General features: G+C 36.6%; 2 protein-coding genes across 3 annotated transcripts in view; one reads left to right on the plus strand and one right to left on the minus strand.

The window, feature by feature from the left end:
- Positions 1–844: 844 nt before the first annotated feature.
- LOC111342933 (uncharacterized) lies at positions 845–4,530 on the plus strand. Its single transcript, XM_022950058.2, has 2 exons — positions 845–975; positions 3,084–4,530. The coding sequence occupies exon 2, from the start codon at positions 3,109–3,111 to the stop codon at positions 4,384–4,386; it is 1,278 nt and encodes a 425-aa protein (XP_022805793.2). The 5' UTR covers positions 845–975; positions 3,084–3,108; the 3' UTR covers positions 4,387–4,530.
- Positions 4,531–5,454: 924 nt separating this feature from the next.
- LOC111342935 (E3 ubiquitin-protein ligase Su(dx)) overlaps positions 5,455–17,411 on the minus strand; it is a 20,470-nt gene continuing 8,513 nt past the window's right edge. For both annotated transcript variants that reach the window (XM_088753382.1, XM_088753383.1), the window contains 17 exons: positions 16,562–16,657; positions 15,915–16,092; positions 15,577–15,628; positions 15,407–15,491; positions 14,500–14,631; positions 14,068–14,146; positions 13,827–13,898; positions 12,633–12,721; positions 12,433–12,530; positions 11,751–11,812; positions 11,264–11,397; positions 10,497–10,637; positions 8,525–8,645; positions 8,218–8,322; positions 7,738–7,834; positions 7,242–7,314; positions 5,455–6,925 (listed from right to left, as the gene is read on the minus strand). In XM_088753382.1, coding sequence (XP_088609508.1) covers positions 6,826–6,925; positions 7,242–7,314; positions 7,738–7,834; positions 8,218–8,322; positions 8,525–8,645; positions 10,497–10,637; positions 11,264–11,397; positions 11,751–11,812; positions 12,433–12,530; positions 12,633–12,721; positions 13,827–13,898; positions 14,068–14,146; positions 14,500–14,631; positions 15,407–15,491; positions 15,577–15,628; positions 15,915–16,092; positions 16,562–16,657 — 1,714 coding nt within the window. In that variant the 3' untranslated portion in view covers positions 5,455–6,825. The remainder of the gene's footprint in view (positions 6,926–7,241; positions 7,315–7,737; positions 7,835–8,217; positions 8,323–8,524; positions 8,646–10,496; positions 10,638–11,263; positions 11,398–11,750; positions 11,813–12,432; positions 12,531–12,632; positions 12,722–13,826; positions 13,899–14,067; positions 14,147–14,499; positions 14,632–15,406; positions 15,492–15,576; positions 15,629–15,914; positions 16,093–16,561; positions 16,658–17,411) is intronic.

Raw genomic sequence — 17,411 nt, forward strand, 5'->3', positions numbered from 1 at the left:
AGCAGCGTAAGGTTGGGGAGAGAAAGAAATTTGTACCGAGGGGGTGGATAATGGTCAAAAAGGAGGGGGAGGGGGCGGGGAAAAAAACCAAAACAAAGACAAAAACAAAAACAAAAGCAAAAATTTGTGCTATTTTGACCTTCCTCGCCCCCCTCCCCGCCTATGGCGCGTTTTTCCTATCAAAATTCAATTTGTTAGTCGTTTTTACATACGACCTTCGTTTTTCAATTTAAGTATTCCTTTTATTCAACCTTAACATTCGTTTTTCGATTTCAGTATTCCTTTTATTCAACCTTGACATTCGTTTTTCAACTTCAACATTCGTTTTATTTAACCTTGATAGTCGTTTTCTGAGTTCGACATTCGTTTAATTCAAGCGTGACCTTTGTCATTCGTTTTCCTTATTTTCAACCTTGACATTCGTTTTTTGAAGATCGACATTCGTTTTATTCAAGCGTAACGTTCGTGTATTGACGTCGACTTTGTTTTTGTTTTAAGTTCAACATTGGTTTTTTTAAATGGCCGTTCGTTTTACTGGCAAGCGTGACATTTTCCAGTTCGTCATTCGTGTTTTTAGGGACCGTTCATCTTTTACAAGGTAGGGGGGGGCCGGTGGGATTTGGGGGGATCACCGAAAAAAAACGGAATTAAAGGGGGGGTCATCTAAACAATATAAGGCAAAAATGGGGGGGGGTTACGTAAAATATTTGTTTTACCATTCTTAAAAGAATTTATCCCCACAGAAACAAATAAGAAAGTTCGCACCGTCGATTCTAACTCCAAATCAAACAAACCAGCTAGTAATGACACCTTATGTCCATTACACAACCACATTAACGCTATCCTTCTATGTTTACGTAATGATCTGTAACCATACGTCCGGAGCCTTCATTACATCAGCAAAATTATTGGAAGTAGATGCAGCCTGTGAAGTAGATGCAACCTCTTTCACTACTTGTTTATTCTCAACAGCTGGTAAGATTAAGTTCATTATTTAGACGGTAGAATTATGATTGGAGGGTTGTCGAAGTTTAAAGTAGATATGCTGTAAAGAAGATTCTCACTTATCATGTCCTCTTTTTGTTACCTCTCGTCGTTTTGTCAATATATGTACATTCTAAGATGGTTTCTTTTTTCATTATTTGTCATTTAAGCAAGTTATATCCTTAATTTCAATTTCACGAGTCGGTATCTGTTTCCAGTATTATTGGGTTTCGTCCGTGTGAAATTAAACTAAAAGAGTTTTTCTTACAGTAATTTGACGAATCAAATTTTTCACTTTCTTGCCTGTCTTACCATCCCCTTTCTGTCTGGAACTTAAACACCACTCCATGTTAAAAAATATTTTGGCCTTTTAACTGCTACGTAAGGCTCTCACTGTCCATTACCCCTCGTTGATGAGGGATATGACAATATTGTTGACAAATAATTAATCTATTTATTACATCCATTTATTATATGGCTGTGTCTCACAAGGACTGGGAACTACCGAATTCATGAATTTGATTGGCTGAAATCAATATTGAAAGCGGTCTAGATTTTCCCATCTAGACCGGTCTAGAAAAAAAAGGTACAAAGAATATAAATAATTGGCATATAAGACACAGCCATATAATAACCATCTTATTAACCAAGCTAGGTCGGTCTGTATGGGAGAATCTTGACCTCGGTCGCTGGTACGACCTTGGTCAAGATTCTCCCATACAGACCTCCTGCTCTGTTGATAAGAACCAAATTTAAATCACTGGTGATCCTTGCAATCTGATTGGCTGCCATCGGTACAATTTATTCATGAATTGTACCATTTTACATTCTAAATCACATGTGAGACAGCATTACTAAAACGGGACAACCAATCTTGGCTTGTTCAAACACAGGCGTCCCAAGTTCATGTCTCGAGCAAAAGCAAAGGATTATTTCTTGAAAGCGTCACGCGTTGTGTGAAGTGGTATTAAGTTACGCGAGCAACCGTTGAGAATTTGAATGCAGCGTCATAAGGAATAGTATGGGGAATAAAATATGGTCCATTTAAAACACTAAATACTCCGAAATATGAATACATTAGATTAATTAATAAAACTTACTCATTCCTTATGTTTCCGTTGTGTTTTTTGGCAATTTCTGTCATTTTGGGCTTGCTTTGCCATCACTGTTTTTCCTGTTATCAGACGAAGTCAAGGCTGCACACTACGGTTTCAACTGTTGTCAACTCAGGGTGACAACAGTTGACACTTTCCAGGGTGACAACAGTTGACACTTTCCAGGGTGCAGTGATCTTGGATCGTAACCTGTGGGTAAAAAAATTGCCGAATTGATGGATTTTCTGGGCGCAAATCACCTCTGAGTAGACAATGGTCGAAATTGTAGTGTGCAGCCTTGACTTCGTCTGATAACAGGAAAAACAGTGATGGCAAAGCAAGCCCAAAACAGCAGAAATCACCAAAAGACACGACAGAAACACAAGGAATGAGTAAGTTTTATTAATCTAATGTGTAAAATATTCACATTTTGGAATATATAGTGTTTTAAATAGACCATATTTTATTCCCCATACTATTCCTTATAACACATTCAAATTCTCAACAGTTGCTCACACAACTTAACACCACGTCACACAATACGTGATGCTTTCAAGAAATAATCCTTCGCTTTTGCTAGTGACATGAACTTGGGATGCCTGTGGTTCAAAGGTGATCAAATTGCACCCTATTTTTGAAACAGCTTAATATTCGATCGATGGAACAACTTAATTTTGTGACCTCACGATAAATTTGATAAAGAGGCCATTGAACTTTGTGTTGTGAAATTTTGGTCTGAAATCATACCTGTGATCTCAAATTCAACTTGTGCTGTGCATTCATTCAATATTGAAATCAGGCACAGGATTTCTGACCAAATTTCACTCCACTCAATTTCCGTCATCATTTATCATCCTTATCTTATGTTTTAAGCTCCTCAAATTGCTCTTCATTTTTTTTTTCATGTTTTAAGAAAATATTTCATTGGATGATAAATGCTGTTCTTTAATCTCTGAAATTTCAGATTCAAAATTGTGTTTGTTACTTAATTGTTTTATTTTGCAGAAAGGAAAAACTTGAAACAAAGAGAATGGGAGATGAAAGTCCTACCCTTTTGAGACCTGATGCCATGGAATGGCATTGTTCAAACATTAATTGGCAGCAAGATACACAGAGAAAAGTCAGGCCAAGTTCAGCGTCACTTTTTGTTACCCTTGAAGAAATTGCACCATGTAATGATATTATATTAGATGAGAAAAAAACCCAAGAGTCTGAAACGTTTACATTAAAACCTTGGATTAAGGAGTCAAGAAGACAATCAGGATTTTTATCAGTTGAGAAAAATGTGAAACGATACTACAAGCAAATGGAAGAGACAAAAATCACTTTTGATCAGATCAAGGAAAATGACTGCGACACATCATTCATTACCAGGTCTGAGGATGATAACCAGTCTGAAAAAGTGTCAACTGCAGTGAAATTGAGTTTGTTCCTTAATACTGCTTTGCTAATTGCTAAGGCAGTGGCTTCATATCTTTCTGGTTCCATGTCTATCATTTCTAGCTTGGTAGACAGCACTGTAGATTTGGTCTCGGGTGTTGTTGTGTGGTATACAAGTCATGCCATTAAAGGAACTAATTATTACAAATACCCTGTGGGAAAAACCCGCTTGGAGCCAATCAGCATTATTGTATTATCAGTCATAATGGCTGTGGCTTCAATACAAGTGATAATCACATCTATCACAAAGATGATCGAATACACAGTTGATCCTGATATTTCAACTCCCACAGTTGTAATTATTGGTGCAACTGTCTTTATTAAAGGGGCTCTGTATCTTTATTGCCATCAAATAAAGAAACCTTCAACAGATGCTTTAGCTCAAGATCATAGGAATGACATGGTTTCAAACTCTTTTGCTTTAGGATTTGGTTATATTGGTTACAAAGTATGGCCCAATGCTGATGCATTGGGTGCTATTATGATAAGTCTTTACATAGTCATAGGGTGGTATAGAACTGGTAAGGAGCAGATACGTGGCTTGACAGGCCATACTGCTCAACCAACCATGTTACAAAAGCTTCTGTGGGTTTCAATAAATCATGACACAAGAATTCAGTATATTGACACATTAAGAGCATACCATTTTGGCTTCCATTTTCTTGTAGAGGCCCATATTGTCTTACCACCTAGCATGACACTTGCAGAAGCTCATGATATTGGTGAATCACTTCAAAGGAAGTTAGAAAGTTACTCAGATATAGAAAGAGCCTTTGTTCATATCGACTATGATTTTGAACATCATCCAAGTGTTGAACATAAAATAGGACCTGGGCATAGTGCTGACACCACTCCTGAGCAAACATAGGTGAATGGCACTGTTTGAGCTTAGAAAAGTATTAATTTGAGAGATAATGACATGATTAAGATACAATTTCTCAATGGCAGTACGTGACAAAGCTTATAACATATAGTAATCGTGGTGATCAAGACTTGAGCTCTTCACTGTGCTTCTTTTCTTTCCATGGTGTGCTACACTTCATGGTGTACTACACTACGTAGTCTTGGAAGGTATGACCTGAACAATGTCTGATTTTAGAATTACCAAGAGCGTTACAGAATATATACAACGCTCTTATTTATTTATTTTTTTAAATATTTCATTGTCAGTTCATTGTTGGAGTATTATAATTGTGAGGAAAAGAAATAAAGATGATTTCTGAAGTGTGTAGCAGCTGTGAGTTCTGGTGTAGTTCATAATTTGACAAGTATTTCCTTAGTTTGTCAAAGTAGATTTCACCACTGCTGAGTTAATTTTTTGTTCTTTGGGTGAAAGTCTCTTAAGGAAAACAAAAAGCTCCATTTGAGCTGTTACTAGTTATTTAGCTTAGTCTTGTGTTTCTGTATGAATTGTACAAAGAAATGACAAAAAAATGATCCTGATTTAGGCCCTTGTTTTCTAGTCTGTATTTCAGCAGTCCTGTATTCACTGAATGGCTGAAATTCTCACTTCAGGAGCCTTGAAATGGGATGCATGGAAAGCTTTTTTCAGATTAGGAATTTTGTTTTGAAGGGTTAAGGTTCACACAATCAATTAAAGCAAAAATTTACCACAGAAGCTCTCTCTCCATGTCCTTTAAGACACAGGTATGTGAGTTGATAAGGATGGTTGACAATATTTGATGCAGGCAGATGCAAATTAATTCACATTCATGTTCTTGTCGGCCTCTGTTGTTATACATTACTAGTAAAAGAGCTTTGTAGAACTAATACATTACCCTAAACTATGTCTGCAACTTGTCAGAGGGGGTGTGTGTGTGTGTGTGTGTGTGTGTGTGTGTGTGTGTGTGTGTGTGTGTGTGTGTGAATGTGTGTGATGGGAAAACCTGCTTTGAAAAGAAAGCCCCAGAATATATTGAAGTAAAGATTTTAAGACTTTAGGAAATTTACCTTTAATAATAATTCGTTGCTTTAATCATCTTACAAGTCTTAGTTGCATTTGGAAAGTATATCAGGACAAAGTAATGGAAGGGAGACAGAGGGACCCTCATCACAGATCAGGATGAGCTTTATTTGTGAAACCCTCCCAACTTGAAGGTTTTCTTTGTGTTGTAAAAATATCAACACAACAGCCACATGCTGTGAAACAAATCTAAGCTAAAATCTTCATTTGGAACGATTTCATAAATCAAGCCCTCCCCCACCCCTTCCTCAACCTTATCCTAAACCACTAAAGGTATGTTACCTGTGATATAATACATTGAATGGTAACATATCCATCTTCACATGAAACAAATCTCAACAACGCTTGGCATTTTAATACTACAAATTAATTATTACAGCAATTGATACTAGTACTTTACAAAATATAGTTGTGGAGAGTTGACTGGGGTAAATTTGGTCAAAACAATTGTTTGTATCTCAGTCACCAGAAGTCCATGTAATTCAATCTCTCAAATTAATGTTACAGAAGTCGTCCCTCACAAAACTTTACTTAATTTTAATCTCTTTTTTATTCACACAAGTGGTGCCACCTTTAGGCCATATCTAGCATTTAGTTGTTAAAAATATGGCCAATATAGTATTTATATTAAAAGCCTTTAAGTCCAGTTAAAAATGGCAGCCCAGGTAATCACACTACAAAAACAAAGTGTTCTCTGACAAGGAAAATGCAACACACAACACATGGTGGCTTGTAAGAAAGGTGGTATTCTACTTTGTCCCACTTAAACTTACCCATTATTTTGGGCAACCTTAAGAAGGATAACTATCATCATATCAAAAACAATATGCCTGATTCAAACAGATTCTATGTCTGCAGCTTTCACACTACCAATTTTTTGCCTTGTTAGATGAGCCAAGATTTAACAAAGGCAATTACAAAGAGGATTTGACCACTAAATAGCCATCTAAGTAGAGAGAGTCTTCAAAAACTGAGGGTTGATTGAAACTTTTAACCTCTCAGGCACATCCAAAAGAGCAAATATAACCAATTTCTAACCTTCTCCTTACCTTTGCATTTTGGTGCAGTGAGCACTGTAAAAGAGAGATGATTCACATCTTTAATTAACCACCAAGAGCTGCATGAATCAGAGTCAGCATTTTGTTGTTGAAAGAGCTACTCCCTACATAGTTAATCACTCTATTTTACCAAATTTACTGTTAATACTAAATGAATTTCAGAAAAGTTCAACTACTTCCTGTTGTGTCATTTTTAACTGAACCAGACTTGCATGTTATGATGAATGAGTGTTAAAATAAACCAATAGAATACAAAATGATTGTTGTACAAAGCTTCTAATCAGCATTACTCTTGAGCGAAACCTTCAGTTTCTTCAATTGCAAAAGTCAACTTTTCAACTAGTTGTTCATAACTCTTGTATGGTGGCAAATCCAGGCGGTTAAAGCTTAAAAAAAGGCAAAAAAAGAGACAAATCATGATGTTGACATACACTGTAACACATGAAAAAATGGTTGGTAAATACAACAATAAGAAGTTTCAGAAAATAACCGTGGTAACTTGTGCTCCTGACTAAAAAGTAATAATCTGTGACTGACTCTGTAAATCAATTCATTTTCTAATAGCAAGAGGACAATTCATGTGGTTACAATTTTTGGCAAAGTCTAACACTATAGGACAAAAAGAAGGATATGGGTAAAATTAATTGGGTTCAAATTGATAAAACCTGGGTATAAACATTTTAACTATTCAAGAAAACTTACCACGTATGACTGCGTGGAAGCCAGGTGTCTTTCCCAACCTTCTCTATACAAAATTTTTGTGGTCCATTGCTCCCTGTATTAGTAATAGCACATAAGAAATAAATCACCGAAACCTCAGAATGTCAACAAAGTTCACTCCAGTTGCACTGTTAAACAAAGGGATTTGAGGTGTGTCTGATTTTCACAGGTACATCACAGTCTTCAGCAAAACTATATGCTGGGATAACTAATCCTCTCTATTTATATTGGTTACAGGAAAATGTCACAATTTACAATTTTCATGACCTCTGTCCACCAAAACTATTTGAAATAAAACCAACATTTATTATTTTGTTATTATGAAATCATAAATGAATATTTGGAGTGATACATCAACGTTATTAGGGAGTAAACCTTGAAAAACTTAATTGATAAACTGATAACGAAATTGATAACTGCAAATGATATTGCAAAATATGAAAATGGTTGAAAAATGGAAATGAAAAAGTGTACAAACCCATGAGCTCAGCAAAACCTCCTACAGGGAGACGACATGTGCCTGTGACAAACTGTAACAACCTAGTTCTTTGTTCATTGTCAAAAGAACGTAGAGCCTGAAAAATATAACATGTGCCATCTAACATCAACATACTGTTATTTGCTTTTGACTAGAACTTCTAATTGAGTATCATATTCTGAAGACCCAGAAGCACAAAAGAGGCACTCAACAAATTGATACTTATTTCCTCAACAGTAAAACATGATCAATAATATTTTGGGTGGCTGTTCACAAGAATTTATTTGATTTATACCGATATTGTTCATGCCCCTTTCTTGTCCTAGGAAAATTATGTTTCTGTAGCAAGTAGTCAGTGAAATCAAGTGCTTTCATTTGAATAAGAGACAGCAAAACAGAGATTCCAATTATGATTCAATGGATGTTGCCAAATTCTGGTTGTCACATTCTGCCAAGCCCAGTTAAATATAATCCACAAACCTGCCAGAACCATGTAACTTGTTTGCTATTCCTGGTATAATGACGATACACAGAGTTTGCTTGCCAGTCATCAACATCAATCTCTTGCATTCCACAAAGCATCAACTGAAAAAAGATAAGTCCAAAGATGAGACCACATACTACTTATTTGCTATAATATTGTTCTCAAAGGAATCACTAATAATTAATTTTTTTAAAACCAAATGCATGGATTACTCATTTCTGAGTAGCCAGTAAGAAAGGCAGAATTGGTTGTTCCTTTAGCTATACTTCTTTGTTATATAATGTTATCAGATCATATAAATACCTCCATTTCTTTTTCATCAAAGTACTGCAACCAGTAAAGAGGAACAACTTCATTAAATCCCTCTAAGAAAGCTTTGGTTTGCTCCTCAATTCCACGATTGAACCGCCACTGAGTCATAAGCCTTAAGACAGAGAAACATGCTGAAATAAGTAGAGTCTTTGAATGATGCCTATTATTTTAGTACATAATGCATGTGGCAGCATTTAACTCAACCTTGCCTACAGAGCAGTGTGCATTGAAAGGATATGGGTAACTTGGAAAGGTGAATCAATATCTGGCTCAACTACCACTTCAGGACATGGGGCTATTAGAGACAATAGCAGGTAGCTTTTGCAGCCACATATGGGATGAAAATATTTAACCACTCCCACAAGAAAATGAAATCAAGATTTTCCTTTTTAATTAATTTGAGGTATTGGGTAGTTTTAGAACAGAAATCACTTCCAGCCACTTAAAAAAGTGAATACATGTAACTATACGTATGATGCACAATCCTCGCAGTAGATAGCGCTATTTAAGCAATAGCGAAATTCAGACCTGAAAAAAATCAGGCCTGTACGGGACTCGAACCACTGACCTCTGCAATACTAGTGCAGCGCTCTAACCAATTGAGCTAACAAGCCAACTGAGAGCAGGCCGTTAAGTTGATTCGTAATGAACCCGTGAAAGTGATGAATGAGATAGAATAAATATATGAAAATCATATATTGAACTGCGGTATTTGATACGTATGATGCACGATCCTCGCAGTAGATAGCGCTATTTAAGCAATAGCGAAATTCAGACCTGAAAAAAATCAGGCCTGTACGGGACTCGAACCACTGACCTCTGCGATACTAGTGCAGCGCTCTAACCAATTGAGCTAACAAGCCAACTGAGAGCAGGCCGTTAAGTTGATTCGTAATGAACCCGTGAAAGTGATGAATGAGATAGAATAAATATATGAAAATCATATATTGAACTGCGGTATTTGATACGTATGATGCACGATCCTCGCAGTAGATAGCGCTATTTAAGCAATAGCGAAATTCAGACCTGAAAAAAATCAGGCCTGTACGGGACTCGAACCACTGACCTCTGCGATACTAGTGCAGCGCTCTAACCAATTGAGCTAACAAGCCAACTGGGAGCAGGCCGTTAAGTTGATTCGTAATAAACCCGTGAAGTGATAAATCAGGTACAATGAAATATGTGAAGTTCATATATTTTGAACTGCGGTATTAGATACGTATGATGCACGATCCTCGCAGTAGATAGCGCTATTTAAGTAATAGCGAAAATCAGACCTGAAAAAAATCAGGCCTGTACGGGATTCGAACCACTGACCTCTGCGATACTAGTGCAGCGCTCTTACTAATTGAGCTAACAAGCCAACTGGGAGCAGGCCGTTAAGTTGATTCGTAATAAACCCATGAAGTGATAAATCAGATACAATGAAATGTGTGAAGTTCATATATTTTGAACTGCGGTATTAGATACGTACTAGTATCGCAGAGGTCAGTGGTTCGAGTCCCGTACAGGCCTGATTTTTTTCAGGTCTGAATTTCGCTATTGCTTAAATAGCGCTATCTACTGCGAGGATCGTGCATCATACGTATCAAATACCGCAGTTCAATATATGATTTTCATATATTTATTCTATCTCATTCATCACTTTCACGGGTTCATTACGAATCAACTTAACGGCCTGCTCTCAGTTGGCTTGTTAGCTCAATTGGTTAGAGCGCTGCACTAGTATCGCAGAGGTCAGTGGTTCGAGTCCCGTACAGGCCTGATTTTTTTCAGGTCTGAATTTCGCTATTGCTTAAATAGCGCTATCTACTGCGAGGATCGTGCATCATACGTATCAAATACCGCAGTTCAATATATGATTTTCATATATTTATTCTATCTCACATGTAACTATGTTTTTAGGATGGAATAATTTTAACTTACAAAGTCCAAATGAATGTGATAAAATAATCACACTTACGACAAGTATTCCTCTTTGTTTTCTTCTGTGACTTTTATATTGGAGCCATTAGGCTTTAAGTCATGTGAAGTAATTTTGCCGAGTAGCTCCATGTCTACTGCAAATTCCATGTCCAGGCCACATTCTTCAATGTTATTATCCCTGTAAGAAAAAAAAAGTGTAAAAAGCAAAATCTTTGAACTATGAAAAGAAGCTTTCAAAATATAATGAAGACATTTATTTTGTGTCATACAATCCATGGGAAACCTTGTAGTGCAGGTAGTAAGTAGTAGTTTTTCTGCACAAAACTTAAGTTTTTCTCACAACTGAAATACTTTTTCATACATTTGCCAATGAATGAATGAATGAGATCAAAATGAGTTATAAATTGATTTCCAGGTGCTTTCCACCCATTTTTAAACTAAATGCCTGTACATACTGCTTCCACCCCCAAAAGTTCAAAGTAAGTTATGACAACTTCTGCTTACACCTCACAATGAACAAAACAAACAAATTTTACACTTTCCCCAAAAATGACTTTCTCATTTTCCAATTTTCTCCCAAGCATTCAGGTCACCTCAGCCTGTACATCTCACAATGAACAAAACAGACAAGTCTTACTCAAAACTGACTTTCTTATTTTCCAATTTTTTCCATAGCATACAGGTCACCTCTGCCTGTATGGGCCAGTGTATGGGAAAAGCAACAGAAATACCAAATAGGCTTAGCTTTGTTGTGCATGTTTCCATACAATTAACATTAAACCGTCTGTTCCTGTAAATACATACTTGATCCATAATAATGAGTTGTAAAACTCAGGATCAATAGATTCCAAGTCTTTCATGGTTTGCTTTTTATTTAACATTCTTTTGTAGAAAGGAAGAGTAAATCCTCTGTCAATGAATTTCCCATGATAAAGAGCCTGCAAAAACAAAACAAAACAAAAAGGTCATTCATGTATTTGAGCATCACTGTTTAAAGTTGCTGCAATGTGCTTCCAGTTAAAATCTCATCCCCATTGTTTGGGTCATTTTCAAACCCATACAAATAAACTAAATTCCTTAGTAGTATGATACAATAACAAGTTTATTGTATTTCTCAATATTGTTACTTGGAATGTAGTTTGTATCATTTTTTAACAGGTTTTTTGTCACAGGCTCCAATTAACTGGCTGTTACATTATCTAACATGTCTAATGTCCTGTGTGTTATTACTCTGCAGACATAATCACAGATGAGAGTCTTGCAAAAAACACAATATTCCCACCTAACTTACCATTGCTATTAAACGACCAATAAACCTAAAGTACTGCAAGTGATCAGGATTCACATATGATGCTGAAAAAAAAAGAGTACAGGTAAGTTTCTACAAAAGTGAATGATACAACATTAATAATATCTGATTGAAATGATAAATATAGGAACTGCAGCCTTGAAAATATGTCGCTACCTTTTGTTTGTTTATTAATTAATAGCAGTTAACACCCTGTTCAAGCTTGAAATTTGTCAGGTAATTAATTTTTCTCCTTATGATGGCTTTTGATGTAGAACTTGCACTGTAGTTACAGATGACAGTGGCAGGCTAAATAGGCTCTTTGATTTTGGGTTAGTTTTCCACAATTACAAGTCAGGCTCATTGCAGTGTGGTTTAGTAGGTTTTCAATTTCTTATGAGGTGACAAAATTTCTGTCAAAAAAAAAAAGAAACTGAACTACAATCTTACAAGTGGCCCCTTATATCCCACTCATCAGGACTGCATCCTGTAATAACACTGATTGAGCATAGGTTTCATTTTGACCATCATAATTCAGTTGATACTTTCATACCAGAACATGCTTGTCTTCACAAGAGCACATGGTTCTTATACCTTTGGATATGGAGTGTTCACATGCTAAAACTAGAGGCTGCTTGTATGCAAGTGTTTACCAACTTTAGATATAATTATCAACATAGCATACCTGGGTTGATCTGAAGACTGTAGTTGCTCTTGTTGGCATATTCAAATAAACAGTACATTGGGTTAAGAACTTCATGTGAAAGAAGGAAGAACCATTCCCTGCAGATAAGGAAAGTGTCATTTACCATCAAACCCTGATATATTCAAAACTTAAAATAATAAATGCCAACATTGTGCAATTCAATTGAACTATTTCCAAACCTTGCGACACCACCATAATCCAACCCTTCTTCTCCTTTAAAGATGATATAAAGCCTGCGTCGCAAATCATGCGGAGGATACCGCATCACCTAATATCACCAGAAAATGGAAATATCATCAGAGCAAATCAAAATATCTGGCATGTCAGCAATAATCATTACATGAAGAGATGTTATGAAGAGGTGGGTGGAGAAAAGTCCTAACTGCGGGGTTCGACATCTCCGGTAGCCCGGTAGCCCGAGGCTAGTAAAAATTTGGTCAGGCTAGTAAAAAGCCACGTTTAATAGCCCACTGGCTAGTAGAAAAATTGAAAGAAACTATTTATAATTAGTTTGCTTGAAGCTCGCAGTTGATTAAAAAACAAGAAAGTTTAAATTATAATGATAATACCAATAAAGAAGGCATAAGCCTTTCATCTTCAGGCATCTTTCTTTTGTCTTGGGTGTAGATCATAAACATTGCTAGATCCCAGACTCTGTGCTTAATGGTCAATGTCTTCCCCAGTCTTCTCCCTACCAATGTTGCGATGCCTTGCACATCGCCTCGCACGATCGCCTTGCACTTGAAAATTCACTTAGCTTTTTCCATAAATAGCACATTATATTATCACAATTAAAGAAAAAATGCCATTCTTTATCATTTTAGAAGATCTTGCCAATAAATTTAGAGAAAGGTTTGCATGTTTGGGGTTGAAGTAGACCTTAAAGGAAATTGATCCGGGCTACCAAGTTGCGTTTCGGGCTAGTAAATTTTAAAAATCACTAGCCCGGTGGCTAGTGGTGCAGGTAGCCAGGTGTCAAACCCTGTAACTGACTTCTACATGTAAATAACTTCCCATCTCCTTCCAAATTGTCTTACAGTGTATACTTTGTTGCATCAAAGGTCATTAGTCCATTATTCTACCGTAGTTACTTAGAGGTGACTGGCGAGGAAAGCAGACAGACTTCTCAGTTGCAGGTTACTGTAAGACTAGTTTGGACTTAAATCATTCACAAGATTTAAAAGCACTGTTATCATTTACAAGCATATATAATTATATGTAAGTGACCAATGGAAACTATCCATTCATTTATTTAGTCATTGAAACATACGATTTGTACGGTTCAGTAACTCAAAACATAAGCTAGAGGTTGGTTGTTTCTATTTTTTTTATTTCTGCCACCTTAGCAAGTAGGCTTTTCAAACATCACCAACCTGCTGAAATGAGTCTTCAAAGATGTTGGTTCTGTTGACTGTGATTTTAATATGACTTGGAAGAGCATTTGACTACAAAAGGGGAAACAAAAATTCAATAAGACTAAAAGGAAGGCATTCATTACTTTGCTCTAGTCCATGTACTATCTACTATCTAAGGACTGGAGTAACATGCTAGTACAGTTATCAAATCGAACAACATTAACAACATAAAGACAACATCAACTACACAAAGGACAACCTGACAAAGATGTCTGAACTGTCCAAGTTTCCATCTGAAGCTTCTTTCATAAGCTGGACCACCAGCTGCACCTTTAATACTAGGAAAAAAAAACATAAAATAATGAAATAAACAACAAAAATAATAAAAACAATTATTTACTTAAGTATTGGTAAAAGAGGTACACTGTAGATATTCACCTCCACTATAGCAGAAAATTGTTAATTATTGTTTAATGTAGTTCAATACCCCTGGCCCCTTTTTTATCTTTGGACAAAAATACTTGAATGTAGATCTTCACCCAATTTGTAGATTCAAACTTGGAAGCTAAACAAAAATTGAAATTTAACTATCGTATACATACCTATGTATGAGATTTGCACACATACTCATCTTCACATGTTTTATGTAATTCTTAGTTATGCGACTACCACAAACAAAGTGCTCACTCACCTGAGCGCAACACCTGTTCTGGGATCGCTAAATGTTGTCGTACGAGTGTTGTGGTCCACGAAGTAAGGAATTCCTTCATTTGTGTATCTCATTTCCCAGCCACTAGGGAGTGGTGTGTCTGAACCAACCATACTGATTGAGGAAAAGAAAAACAACAACAAAACCAACATATCTTCCTTATAGGAATACACAAATAAGTTATAAAGGTTTTATTAAGAATTATGGTGCAAACAGACGTGCATCGATCAATAAAAACAGATTTAAAACGGCGTGTCTGAACCTTAGGTAAAATATAATTATGCGACCTAGTTCTCAACTGCCGTGTTCTCTGGGGAGGTAAGAGATCGCCCAACGCAGTGTTGGTGGAAGAGATCCTTTGCCATAATTTCTTATCTCTATTACGACGGATATCCAAGATACTGTGCTGCTTTAAGCTTATAACACCTGGCAAAGAGCTTATCAATAGCCCATTTGCTAATTACCCTTGGCCTCATTTTCAAAACGAGTCCTCATGCTAATCCTTTCCTATGATAATAAGTTTTCATTCACTTGCCAATTAAACTCATTTCACAAGAATGGTTGAGCACGAGGACTCGTTTTGAAAATGAGGCCAAGGGTAATTCGCAAATGGGCTATTCTACTTAAATATTTACGATAAAAAGTGCACCCCCAGACCTCAATAGCATATGTAAAAACTGAAAGAATCAAACTTTGAAAAAGTAAGTCCAAATTCTCAATAGAGTAGCCATGATATTTACATATTCTTAAAATATACAACCTACTGCTAGCCTTACTAAGTAGATAATCAATATGAGTGTCCCAATTAACTGGCACTTGCTCAAAGGTAACACCCAATAGTTTCAGTTTTTCTTTCCTGTTCTTGACATAGATACAACCAACCACTTACACTTGAGTGCGAGGATCTTCCCATTGAGTAGCTCTTGTATTATGGTTGACAAAATAAACTCGTCCATTGGGTTCCACTCTTTTCTCTGTGATTGAAGATAAACTGTTTAGTTGAGAATCACAGATGTAGGTACCCAAGTTAATGATGAAGAAACAACAACCTAAACTTACCCCAGCCAGCTGGGAGGGGTCCAAGAGGATCTGCTTCAGGTACACAGGTTGTCTATAAGATACAAGTGAAAGAAATTTTGTAAACTTTAAGGTGAAAATGTTTATTACTTCTGTACAAAGAAATATGCTATATTACAAGCTAAAAAACTAGGCCTTTCTTAATTTAGGAAAAGGAACAGTTGTATGTTATAACATGTAACTTGTTTTCCCCTTGGAAATCAGAAAAAAAAAAAACAAAAAAAAAAAAACAAGCACACATGGAATACATGTTTCATGCAATAAAGATAAACTGAGTTCTGGACATTCCACTGGTATAAAGTAAATAAAGATACACATACTGGAAGAAGAAATCTCTGTTGGAAATTCTGCCTTTCTGTGTTCAGTAAAGCTCTATTCTGCATCTGCCAATTTTCAAAGTTTCTGACAGTTTCTGCTGTTGGTCGTTGCCATGTGGTTGTTCTTGTGTTGTGATCTACATAATAAGTTCTTCCACGAGAGTCTGTTCGTCGTTCCCACCTAGAGGAAATCACATGATGTTTTGTTAAGTAACTAAACAGTTCTTTATCAACAGACTACAATAGGAAGCAGACAACAGGTATACTAACAAAGCCCTTGTGGGAAAACGATCTTGTTAATGATTGATGCTACTTCAAGCACTGCTAAAATTTTTGACCCTATAACTTCCAAGATCTATTTAGAAATTTACACTTCTAACCACTGTTTTTTTTATGAGGGTGTGGGGGGGGGGGGGGGCATTAAATAGCTTGTCTTCAAGATCTGTGATTGGATATTGCACTGTTACTGTTTTAAGAAGAAGTAAGGTAGTCATCTTCTTTTGAGCCTCTAGTCAGTAACAAGTCAATTAATAATTATATTCCTCGATATGAAGTTTAAAATCAGTTGGCCCACAACATGTTACTTTCTTGAAGATACCAGTGAGAGACCCTGATGTAACGTGATATTGAAGTGCTAGGAGAGCACATACCCTGACGGTAGAGGCTGAGGTCTCTCCCAAGCAGTTGTCCTTGTATTGTGATCCACGTAGTATATTCTGCTATGAGGATCAACACGCTGCTCCCATCTGAAACACAGAATGGTATACATTGTCCAAGATACCTAACCGCCTCCCGGTTAGCTCAATAGGATAGAGCGCTGGACTGTTGTGCGGGAGGTCGAGGGTTCGAGCCCCGGCCGGACCAACACTCAGGGTCTTAAAATAATTGAGAAGAATTTGCTGCCTTTCTATAACATCAAGAAATGGTTAGATATTCTAGTCTTCTCGGATAGGGACGAATAAATGGAGGTCCCGTCTCCTGCAGGGTTGGGGTAGGAGACGTTAATTTCCCACACACGAGATTACTGTGTGATGGATGTCCTCCCCTGGGGTGGGATGGGTGGGAGGGTGGACTAGCACGAATGGTTCCTATGTTCCTTTCTAGTCCTTCCCCACTGCAAAATTAATGCAGTGAAAATGGACTAAATTAAATTATACCTCTGTGTTCTTAACCTGTTGTACATTATGTTTTACTAAGTATAAGAAGAAAAAGTACACCTTAAAGTTGACCAATCAAAAGCATCCATTGTCTGTCTTTCAAATTTTTCTTTGTGTTAAATATTTTCAAACTAGTTTAATTTTTGTATTCCTCAATTTCCACATTTTTACAGTTCTAAATCAACCAAAGCAGGAAATAAAGGTGAAATGGTTCTAAAAATCTAAACCCACAATAAGTTTGAAACAACACATTTACACAACTATACAAGTATGTGTAAGTTCCAAGGGTGTAAATTTTTGTGTCTGCAATCATAAACTTACAACTGCTTTCCCCTTTTCCTTC

Source organism: Stylophora pistillata, chromosome 3 (assembly GCF_964205215.1).
Source record: "Stylophora pistillata chromosome 3, jaStyPist1.2, whole genome shotgun sequence".
In the NCBI taxonomy this organism is placed as follows: Eukaryota; Metazoa; Cnidaria; class Anthozoa; order Scleractinia; family Pocilloporidae; genus Stylophora; species Stylophora pistillata.